This window comes from Trichomycterus rosablanca, chromosome 13, assembly GCF_030014385.1.
Source record: "Trichomycterus rosablanca isolate fTriRos1 chromosome 13, fTriRos1.hap1, whole genome shotgun sequence".
Classification (NCBI taxonomy): Eukaryota; Metazoa; Chordata; class Actinopteri; order Siluriformes; family Trichomycteridae; genus Trichomycterus; species Trichomycterus rosablanca.
In genome coordinates this window covers 10,583,165-10,595,523 of record NC_086000.1, presented here as the reverse complement: position 1 = coordinate 10,595,523, position 12,359 = coordinate 10,583,165, and the positions used below count along the sequence as shown (strand labels likewise).

The 12,359-nt window shown below is 39.7% G+C and overlaps 1 protein-coding gene across 1 annotated transcript in view; it reads right to left on the bottom strand.

Moving 5' to 3' along the window:
- Positions 1–6,821: 6,821 nt before the first annotated feature.
- The window catches only part of ldah (lipid droplet associated hydrolase), a 132,290-nt gene continuing 126,752 nt past the window's right edge, over positions 6,822–12,359 (bottom strand). Inside the window, exon 7 of the mRNA XM_063007982.1 lies at positions 6,822–7,707. Within this exon, the coding sequence (XP_062864052.1) occupies positions 7,516–7,707 (192 nt within the window). The 3' untranslated portion in view covers positions 6,822–7,515. The remainder of the gene's footprint in view (positions 7,708–12,359) is intronic.

The window sequence follows — 12,359 nt, the reverse complement described above, 5'->3', positions numbered from 1 at the left end:
AAGCATGTATATATCTGGAATGATTCTTCATCAGCACAAAAAAAAAAAAAACCCAAACCACTTTGGCAACGAAAAACAGTAAAGCTTGTTTGCTTTGCCACAATTCAATCCACCCGGGCGGGATTACTCCATTTCCTTCAATGAACTAGGCCTGCCTTATGGTTTAAATCAAGGACAAGCAAATTAAGGGGCTTTGTCATTCTTTTCTGAACTGGCAGCAGAGGGAGATTAAAGAGGCCTGGGTTTACATGGCAAGGGTTTACATTTCCTCTGAGACGTCCGGCAAACCAGATCAGCTGGAGATGTTTTACTCGACATTTGTTCAGCTTTTCAACAACATGAGATATGATGACTCGTACGATGCCTATGGGAAATCCTGGAACTGACGATTAACTCTGAGTGAAGCATAATGGTTATTCTTGGTGTCAAAATACTCAGTAGTGTTTGGTTGGGTTTGTTTTGATTTAGGAGATGATCATGTTGAAATCCAAAGAACATTCTGTGCTTTTACTGTCAACAATTAAAGCGTTTCAAGTACCCACACAAAGCAATACATGATGATTTGACCATAATTAAGATGAAAATAAGACTGTTTAGCATCTACAGTTTTAAACATGTGGATTATTGAGAGGAAACCATTTAATACGATGAATGTTTTTCAGGTAAACCAAAATTCCAGTCTGTACTGTAAGTCTGATGCTGAACACCATTCCACTGGTGACTGCTGCAAATCCACATAATGTACATTAGTGCTGGTAAATTCGGTTCATTTTATGGACTCGGGTTAATCTAAGTTTGTTTGTTTGTTTGTTTATTAGGATTTTAACATCATGTGTTTACACTTTTTGTTACATTCATGACAGGAACGGTAGTTATTCATTACACAAGGTTAATCAGTTCACAAGTTTCTATCAAGCACAGTCTTGGACAATTTAGTATCTTCAATTCACCTCACTTGCATGTCTTTGGACTGTGGGAGGAAACCGGAGCACCCGGAGTAAACCCACGGAGACATGGGGAGAACATGCAAACTCCACACAGAAAGGACCCGGACCGCCCCACCTGGGGTTCGAACCCAGGACCTTCTTGCTGTGAGGCGACAGTGCTACCCACTAAGGCACCGTGCCGCCCGTTAATCTAAGTCACTCAGTAATGTGATCTGGTTCACCTGGGTCAGTTGTCACTTGTACTGACATTCTGATTGCAATTGATTTACTGCATGAAAATGCATCCAAATATCACTTGTCTTCCATGCATCTCATCTTCTGTAAATAAATCCTTCTCTCTTAATTCTCTTGGCACCTCACACATCTCTTGTCAGAGACAAGTTGACACTTTTTTCTAAGTGGAATCTTGATCATGCGGGAGAGGGGGGTGGACTCACCCACCAATCAAATGGGTATATTAATGGGTCAAGGGTTTAAAATTACCATGGGGGCTATGACACTCCTTAAGTGGTACAGTACTAAAGTAGCCTGTAAGCATTTGCATTTTAATAATAATATAACTATATTTTGTTGTTGTTTTGCTTACAAGAAAATATGCTGCTAATGTACTGATAATAATAATAATAGCATGTGCATAAAATCAGCCACATAACAAACACCAGTGAGTTTAACTGCTTGTTTAGGGCGGCACGGTGGCTGAATGGGTAGCACTGTCGCCTCACAGCAAGAAGGTCCTGGATTCGATCCCCAGGTGGAGCGGTCCGGGTCCTTTCTGTGTGGAGTTTGCATGTGCTCCCCGTGTCTGCATGGGTTTCCTCTGGGAGCTCCGGTTTCCTCTCACAGCCCAAAGACATGCAAGTGAGGTGAACTGGAGACACTAAATTGTCCATGACTGTGTTCGATATAACCTTGTGAACTGAGTGACTACCGTTCCTGTCATGAATGTAACCAAAGTGTTAAACATGACGTTAAAATCCTAATAAACAAACAAACAAACAAACTGCTTGTTTAGTGGAATATTTAACTTATTACTTAGATTCACAGACTGGAGTAAAGTCGGTTCAGCCAAATCATCTGAGTCTGCGGTGTTTCAGTGAGTCTGCTCACTCGCCTTGTGTACTTAACAGCAGCCAGTCAGAGGACTCGTAGGATCCGGGTTAATTGAGGTTTCGGACTTGTGATTCCCGATTCAGTAGAAAGATTCGAATCATTAATCCGGGTGATTCAGGAACCGCCAAGCACTAATGTACATACATTACACTCAAGTACAGCCTATGAACATTGATCATACTGTGGTTCTGAAAATGCCACTTTGGACAAAAACAAATATAAACAGATTTTAAAAAGCTCTGGGGAGTATAGTATTTTAACCAATATGGAAAACACACAATACAATTCTACAGTCAAACAAATCAGTTAAATAACATTTTATTTAATTTTCAAAACCTTTTAAGGAAAAAACCCTTCTAAGGAAAAACAGACTATCAAATTAACAATAAATCTGGTGGGTTAACCTTTCATAACATCTCTAATAATTCACCAACATTATTACATACAAACAATACACAGTCCAAAACTTACTTAATGGATTTATAGTGACTTAAAACATACAACAATGCTTTTATTATTGAGTAATTAAATATTCTAAATTAGAGTAACACATATTTTTGGTATTATATATTCATATTATACATGGATACTCATGACTTATTAATTTTACTATTACTAGACTGTTATTTGCGATAATATCAATCATTACATGGAAAATGTATGCATGTTGATTTTTAATTTTACCATTTAATCTACACATAATCACTCATGATGATGACGTGAAAACAAAAATTCGTTGAAAATAAATTAATAAAAAATCTAAATGTAAAAATTTCTAATTCATAAACATATTCAGACCCTTTATTCAATACTTTGTAGAATTCACTTGGGAAACAATTAAAGTCGCAAGTGGACTTGCCCCAAAGTAATTGTTGGTCAATTGTAATGGTAAAAGCTAACCCCAGTCTGAAACAGTATGATGCTGCCACCACCAGGTTTCATTGTAAAGATTGTGTTAGCCAGATAAAAGAAACAGTTCGGTTTTGGTGTTATCATACCGGAGAATGTTTTTTTGTTCTTCTTATACAGTAGACCCTTGAGTTACGAACCGTTTAACATACGAACATTTCGGGTTACGAGCGATCTTTTTCAACTTAATGTACGAACAAATTTCATATTACGAACCGAAATTCGTGAAACACGTGACGTCACAAACAAGTTGTCTCTCTCTCTCTCTCTCTCTCTCTATATATATATATATATACAGTATATACGTATATATACAGTGTATCACAAAAGTGAGTACACCCCTCACATTTCTGCAGATATTTAAGTATATCTTTTCATGGGACAACACTGACAAAATGACACTTTGACACAATGAAAAGTAGTCTGTGTGCAGCTTATATAACAGTGTAAATTTATTCTTCCCTCAAAATAACTCAATATACAGCCATTAATGTCTAAACCACCGGCAACAAAAGTGAGTACACCCCTTAGTGAAAGTTCCTGAAGTGTCAATATTTTGTGTGGCCACCATTATTTCCCAGAACTGCCTTAACTCTCCTGGGCATGGAGTTTACCAGAGCTTCACAGGTTGCCACTGGAATGCTTTTCCACTCCTCCATGACGACATCACGGAGCTGGCGGATATTCGAGACTTTGCGCTCCTCCACCTTCCGCTTGAGGATGCCCCAAAGATGTTCTATTGGGTTTAGGTCTGGAGACATGCTTGGCCAGTCCATCACCTTTACCCTCAGCCTCTTCAATAAAGCAGTGGTCGTCTTAGAGGTGTGTTTGGGGTCATCATCATGCTGGAACACTGCCCTGCGACCCAGTTTCCGGAGGGAGGGGATCATGCTCTGCTTCAGTATTTCACAGTACATATTGGAGTTCATGTGTCCCTCAATGAAATGTAACTCCCCAACACCTGCTGCACCCATGCAGCCCCAGACCATGGCATTCCCACCACCATGCTTGACTGTAGGCATGACGCACTTATCTTTGTACTCCTCACCTGATTGCCGCCACACATGCTTGAGACCATCTGAACTAAACAAATTAATCTTGGTCTCATCAGACCATAGGACATGGTTCCAGTAATCCATGTCCTTTGTTGACATGTCTTCAGCAAACTGTTTGCGGGCTTTCTTGTGTAGAGACTTCAGAAGAGGCTTCCTTCTGGGGTGACAGCCCTGCAGACCAATTTGATGTAGTGTGCGGCGTATGGTCTGAGCACTGACAGGCTGACCCCCCACCTTTTCAATCTCTGCAGCAATGCTGACAGCACTCCTGCGCCTATCTTTCAAAGACAGCAGTTGGATGTGACGCTGAGCACGTGCACTCAGCTTCTTTGGACGACCAACGCGAGGTCTGTTCTGAGTGGACCCTGCTCTTTTAAAACGCTGGATGATCTTGGCCACTGTGCTGCAGCTCAGTTTCAGGGTGTTGGCAATCTTCTTGTAGCCTTTGCCATCTTCATGTAGCGCAACAATTCGTCTTTTAAGATCCTTAGAGAGTTCTTTGCCATGAGGTGCCATGTTGGAACTTTCAGTGACCAGTATGAGAGAGTGTGAGAGCTGTACTACTAAATTAAACACACCTGCTCCCTATGCACACCTGAGACCTAGTAACACTAACAAATCACATGACATTTTGGAGGGAAAATGACAAGCAGTGCTCAATTTGGACATTTAGGGGTGTAGTCTCTTAGGGGTGTACTCACTTTTGTTGCCGGTGGTTTAGACATTAATGGCTGTATATTGAGTTCTTTTGAGGGAAGGATAAATTTACACTGTTATATAAGCTGCACACAGACTACTTTTCATTGTGTCAAAGTGTCATTTTGTCAGTGTTGTCCCATGAAAAGATATACTTAAATATCTGCAGAAATGTGAGGGGTGTACTCACTTTTGTGATACACTGTATATATAGATATCCTAGTGGCAGTTGTATCCTAGTGGTTAAGGTACTGGACTAGTAATCAAACGGTTGCCGGTTCAAGCCTCACCACTGCCAGGTTACCACTGTTGGGCCCTTGAGCAAGGCCCTTAACCCTCAATTGCTTAGACTGTATACTATCACAACTGTAAGTTGCTTTGGATAAAAGCGTCCACTAAATGCCAAATGTAAAAATATATATATACAGTGAGCGAACATTCGGACAGCTGACGTTTTTTTCGGTGTTTTCTTCTATTTATTACTATTTGTTGTGTCATATAATTACTCCTGCCAGTAGCTGTCACTGTGTATCAGACAGAGGGGACAGTTAGTGAGAGAGAAGAAGGAATTCACTGAGTAAAGTATTATTTCTTTCGTGCAATTACACCTCCAAAATACAACACTATTGAAATAAAGAAGGAAATAATAGAGAAATATGAGAGTTATTGTTGTTTCTGGTCGATACATTTTATAAAAAAAGTAGGAAAGTTATTATGGTGTATGATACAAGCACACGTACTGTAGTGAAATGTGATGTGTGTGTTTTTATGTACAGTACAGTACTACTGTTTCCCTTACTAGATTAAAGCGAAAATATACTTGTATTTATAACAAAAAAGACCATTTAAGACATTAGAAAGGTTAGGTAAGGGGGTGGTTTGGAAGGTCTGGCACAGATTAATTCTATTTACATCATTTCTTATGGGAAAAATAGGTTTAACTTACCTTCGGAACCAATTAAATTCGTAAGTCAAGGGTCTACTTTATTGTTTTGCCACTTTGGCCATAAAAGGCCAGATTTACAGAGTTCTACAAAGATAGTTGTACACTATCCAACAGGTTTTATAGTGCACATAGACATCTTTTTCATTTGTAAAGACAGAAATATGAAATTCTGTGACTGTACTTAATATTTATAAACCCTATTGTGTTAGGAGCAAGCATTCTAATGGAACTTAATACAATTAGTCAATGGTATAAGAACCACACCTATGTTTGGAATGTAAATTGAAACAAGTGAACAGTGTGTGTTTATTTTAAAGCCAGAGAAGTTGAATTTAGAATAAAATGTTTATGAGAATGCATTTCACAAAATGGCTTTTAAAGCACTATTTTTGACATTAAGACATACAGGGGTTGGACAATGAAACTGAAACACCTGTCATTTTAGTGTGGGAGGTTTCATGGCTAAATTGGACCAGTCTGGTGGTGGCAAATCTTCATTAATTGCACATTGCACCAGTAAGAGCAGAGTGTGAAGGTTCAATTAGCAGGGTAAGAGCAGAGTTTTGCTCAAAATATTGCAATGCACACAACATTATGGGTGACATACCAGAGTTCAAAAGAGGACAAATTGTTGGTGCACGTCTTGCTGGCGCATCTGTGACCAAGACAGCAAGTCTTTGTGATGTATCGAGAGCCACGGTATCCAGGGTAATATCAGCATACCACCAAGAAGGACAAACCACATCCAACAGGATTAACTGTGGACGCAAGAGGAAGCTGTCTGAAAGGGATGTTCGGGTGCTAACCCGGATTGTATCCAAAAAACATAAAACCACGGCTGCCCAAATCACGGCAGAATTAAATGTGCACCTCAACTCTCCTGTTTCCACCAGAACTGTCCGTCGGGAGCTCCACAGGGTCAATATACACGGCTGGGCTGCTATAGCCAAACCTTTGGTCACTCGTGCCAATGCCAAACGTCGGTTTCAATGGTGCAAGGAGTGCAAATCTTGGGCTGTGGACAATGTGAAACATGTATTGTTCTCTGATGAGTCCACCTTTACTGTTTTCCCCACATCCGGGAGAGTTACGGTGTGGAGAAGCCCCAAAGAAGCGTACCACCCAGACTGTTGCATGCCCAGAGTGAAGCATGGGGGTGGATCAGTGATGGTTTGGGCTGCCATATCATGGCATTCCCTTGGCCCAATACTTGTGCTAGATGGGCGCGTCACTGCCAAGGACTACCGAACCATTCTGGAGGACGATGTGCATCCAATGGTTCAAACATTGTATCCTGAAGGCGGTGCCGTGTATCAGGATGACAATGCACCAATACACACAGCAAGACTGGTGAAAGATTGGTTTGATGAACATGAAAGTGAAGTTGAACATCTCCCATGGCCTGCACAGTCACCAGATCTAAATATTATTGAGCCACTTTGGGGTGTTTTGGAGAAGCGAGTCAGGAAACGTTTTCCTCCACCAGCATCACGTAGTGACCTGGCCACTATCCTGCAAGAAGAATGGCTTAAAATCCCTCTGACCACTGTGCAGGACTTGTATATGTCATTTCCAAGACGAATTGACGCTGTATTGGCCGCAAAAGGAGGCCCTACACCATACTAATAAATTATTGTGGTCTAAAACCAGGTGTTTCAGTTTCATTGTCCAACCCCTGTATATTTAACAATATATCAGCATAAAACTGAGTGCATTTTAAGCATTCAGTGACATGTGATAAGTTTCAGCACCACACTGAAGATCTTTGAAAAGTCCTGGTAAGTTGTTATGGAATGAATACAGGACCAGTACACATCAGTATACATTGTAGTCTGTATTGATATAAGCAGTGCTATAATCCCTTAAGGTCTCTCTGGATCCAGTCTGTGATCATGTCGGCCATCTCTTCCCCCGCATCCAGGACAAACGCATGGCGCAGACCTCTCTCACACAGACGAATGTCCCCGTCTGGAAAGTCTCTGCGAATATCCTGATAGTATTGCACCGGACACCAGTGGTCCGTGGCTCCGTAGTAAAAAATGAGCTGATGAAGTAAAAATACGTTAAAATGTGTTAGCATTATATACAGTTCTCATCTACAGATTATTAAAAGAAAAGCTTCTTGTTTAAAGTTTAACTCCAAAAACTACAGATGATTTTATATTTCAAACTGAATTTGACAAAATGACAAACACTTCATGATGATTTTTGGAATACATATTGACTTTAAGGTCACATCTATACAAGTTTATACACCAATCAGCCATAACATTAAAACCACCTCCTTGTTTCTACACTCACTGTCCATTTTATCAGCTCCACTTACCATATTAGAAGCACTTTGTAGTTCTACAATTACTGATTGTAGTCCATCTGGTTCTCTACATACATTTTTAGCCTGCTTTCACCCTGTTCTTCAATGGCCAGGACCCCCACAGGACCACCACAGAGTAGGTATTATTTGGGTGGTGGATCATTCTCAGCACTGCAGTGACACTGACACTTCATAAGTGGTCACAGGACGCTGCCCACGGGGCACTGTTGGTTGAATACATTTTTGGTGGGTGGACTATTCTCAGTCCAGCAATGACAGTGGGGTGTTTAAAAACTGCAGCAGCGCTGCTGTGTCTGATCCACTCATAACAGCAAAACACACACTAACACACCACCACCATTTCAGTGTCACTGCAGTGCTGAGAATGATCCACCACCCAAATAATACCTGCTCTGTAGTGGTCCTATGGGGGTCCTGACCACTGAAGAACAGCAAGAAAGGGGGCTAACAAAGCATGCAGAGAAACAGATGGACTACAGTCAGTAATTGTATAACTACAAAGTGCTTCTATATGGTAAGTGGAGCTGATAAAATGGACAGTGAGTGTAGAATTGAGGTGCTGGTTTTAATGATATGGCTGATTGTTACATTTAAATCCTGGTTTGCTTAGCTTAGCGTTTGCTTAGCGTTCACACTTACAGACTTAAAATCAAACCAAAAATAGTAAAAACGAAAGAGGGTCATCAGAGCTTTATGTTTATCCAGGTATAAACACAACCTAAAGTACTACTTTTTGATTTGCTAAAAGACAAGAGTAAGATATGAGCTACTCTCTTCAACTTGGTGGGACAGGAGTCTAGATTACACCTATAAAACATAAGAGAGTTTAATATGGCCAGAGACTCTGGCAACATCCAAAACCTCTTTCTTCTAACAAAATAGTGTCAGAGAAGTAACACCATCATCAGTGGTGTGTGATTTGAAACAGACACAGTTGTTAAAAGATTACTGAACAACACAAAGCTGCATGTCATTGTGATGTCGCAAATCACACACTTATGTACAAGTATGTCATGATGTCATTGTCGTCATTTCTTCACATCAGTAGTAAAAACAGACCACGCCTGGGTTTTTACTGCCCTTGAAATGCCTCAAGTGTTGAACTTACTATTAAAATGTCAAATTTTACACAGAAGCCAATACTGAGAAAAATGCTTTTTAAGCAGGATGTAGGATGTTTCTGGGAAAAAAGGATGACAAACGTAACACAGTGATATTAATTATGATAAAAATTTAATATAATCTGTGCAAATTGCAGCTTGTGTTGTTATATAATTGGATGGAAACATTTTAGACGAGCAGAAATCACAAATTGACCTCAGAGAAGTAAGACTAATGATACAGCAAACAAACTGTATTCAGCAGAAGCTTTTATACAACAATGATTTACAACTTTGACTGAATACAAAGCAAGCAATTGAGAGAATGGGCCCAGCAGTGGCAACTTGGTGGTAATGGGCTGGTAGCAGTGACCTTCCAATGAATGGTCCAGGACTTTAATTGCTAAGCTAACCCAATTGCTACAAACCACACAGGCAGCTCAGAGAAGTCTACAATTTAAACACTAGCATTAGGACTGCCACTAATTACTATTTTTCTATCTTCTAATCTATAGACTATTTTTATCGATTAATCGATTTATCTAAGGATTAATTGTTCTTCAAAAAATTTAATTCAGAATCTCATTTAAGCTTCTTTAACCCTAAATGTAAACAGGGTTTATGTCCATATTATTAAATTATCAAGTGCTCCATATTAAACAAAGTGCAACATGTGTTTATGGCATTCCGTACACAAAGTAAAGTGCTTAAACTTATAGCAGAAATAAAATAGAGGTGGGCACGTCTCATTAAGTCCAATGTACGACAGAATGAGCCCAGATTCTAACCTACACATTCACTCAAAACGTACTTAAAATTCTATGTTTTCTACGTAAGTTTCACATGAGAAGCTTTTTGGCGCTTTGATCACTGCGGCAGCCGGAAAAATCGTGAGCCCAACGCAGCAAAGCGCAAACTGAACTCACAAAAAAATACGCTATTCCAAGATCTCTGGGATTCAGAAGCTAAATGAAACAATATAGAAGTAAAAATGCGCCCTAACTAAACTCGCTAAGAAATGCGTTATCCAAGATCTCTGGGATTAAAAAGCTAAATGAAACAATATAGAAGTAAAAATGCGCCCTAACTGAACTCTTTAAGAAATACGTTATCCAAGATCCCGCGATTAAGAAGCGTAATGAAACAATATAGAAGTAAAAATGCACCCCAACTGAACTCGCTAAGGAATACGGTATTCTAGGATCTCAGTGATTAAGAAGTTGAAACAATATAGACGTGCAACATCATGCTAGTGCTGCTGTGGTACCATCAAAGCTTTGCACAGTGTACAAACCACATTTTGTTTTGTACCAGTTTTAAGTATTCCCAAACTTTTGATGATTTGGGTCTTGGAAAACTTTTAGCTCTTCTTTGAAAGCTCCCTACAATCGGCTTCTGACTGCTGCAGACGGCATTTTTTAAGACTGCGCAACCAATGACTAAACCAAATACGACTTAGATCATGCACGCAGCAAGTAGTGCTGAGGGAAATCATATGAACGCTTACGTATATGAACGGAGACATTGTAGAAATTAAAAAGGATAGCATAGTTTTAAAAACGATGCATCGACTTAAAATATTGAAATGCGTCGATGTCATCGACTAGGTCGACCACTTGCAGCAGAGACAAAAACAAATATGAGACGTCTTTGTCAATAATAAGAAGAGTTGCACATACAGTATGACCCTAAAAACACGACTAGTGAGGTATGGACGTGGGAGAGTCATGATATGGGAAAGCTTCTGTGCCACTATGGCCCCAGTACAGGAAACACAAATAGGCTGATGTGCATATTGAAAAGAAATGTCAATTTGGAGTTTCAACTATACAAAGAACTACATACTGTACATTAAGCCCAAATAATCAAAAACTAAATCAAAACATTGAAGTCCTTAAAAAACTAATTCAGTATTTCCAAGGATGTTTTCACACGTTTGTTCTAGATTCCACTTTGCTTTTACTGCATTTTTACAGAGTTTACACGCTTGAGGATTTTCAGGTGGAACAGAAACCAGTACCTTCTGGTCCAAACGATGTTGTTTTTTACTTTTTATTACCATGAAAATCAACCGTTTGACCATTTCACTTTAAATCGTTACTGATAAATAAGGTCATTTTAAAGTTTGTGCTAGCTAAGTTGAAATAATAAAGCTATTATTTTCAAACACTATCCCATCAAAAGCAAGAGGGACTTCACAAGCCGCAGGATTCAGTGACAATACAGCCTAAACAAACCCAAACGCAAAGCCTGACCAAACAGTGTAGATATTATCTAATTCAGATATTGTGAAAGACAGGGATTGTTGGCAGTAAAATGCGATGTCCTTCACTCCCCCCTGGATGCTCTTTTAAACAGATGATAAACATTTCTCATGGTTATTAGTGGTTTACAAGTAATTCAGAGACCAGGGCGGTTAGCGGGAAAGAAAAAACCTCCCCTACTGACTCCTGAAAGCAATTGCGTTGTAATGCTGTACACAATACAAAGATCACATTTACTTGTCAACTGCTTTGCATCATTGTGCTGATGAATTGCTTAATGTGAGGCCTTCGCCGACTGCACCAGTTAATCTCCAAGGCTTGGACTTCTGTCTGCCTGATTGATTTCCCCACAGTCCATAAATCTAATAAAAGAGCCACCTGCATGTGGTTTAAAACTGAAGAATAGCTCAAACGTTCGACCTTCTGTCTTCACCTACCCTTTTTCAGAAGGAATTACTCTGGAAAGGGTAGAGGCAAGCAACGAGCCAGCAAGCCCTGGTACTTTCATCCACACAGACTACAACAAAACGCATGAGAGCAAACCAGGGATACACATGCACATGCACAATAATGACTCAGAGCTACAGAACAAAGGAGACACTTCCCTGTGTCGTGCAATTCTCCATCAACTCTAAATAAGACACAGTGTTCTGACTTTTAACAAAAATCATATTGAAAGAATAAACAAAATATGACTTGGCATGACTGCAGTAGTTCCATCTTTAATCTTTTTTTTCTTTTTAGCAAAAAAGCAAAAGCAAAAACATAGCAGGAAGGTGCTGTATGTCTGCTGACACTTTGGGTCAAAGTATGTGTGGGAAATTTCAGTCTTACCAAGCACAGCAATAGCCATTGGTGGGGAGAAGCATCACTATGAGCAGAAAAGGTTTAAGAAAGGTCTTGCTTCTAAGAAAGAGCTCATAGCTCAGTTACTTATAGTAGCTTATAAGCTGCTCTTCAGAAATGGAGAAGCTTTATAAACTCTGCATTCTCTTAT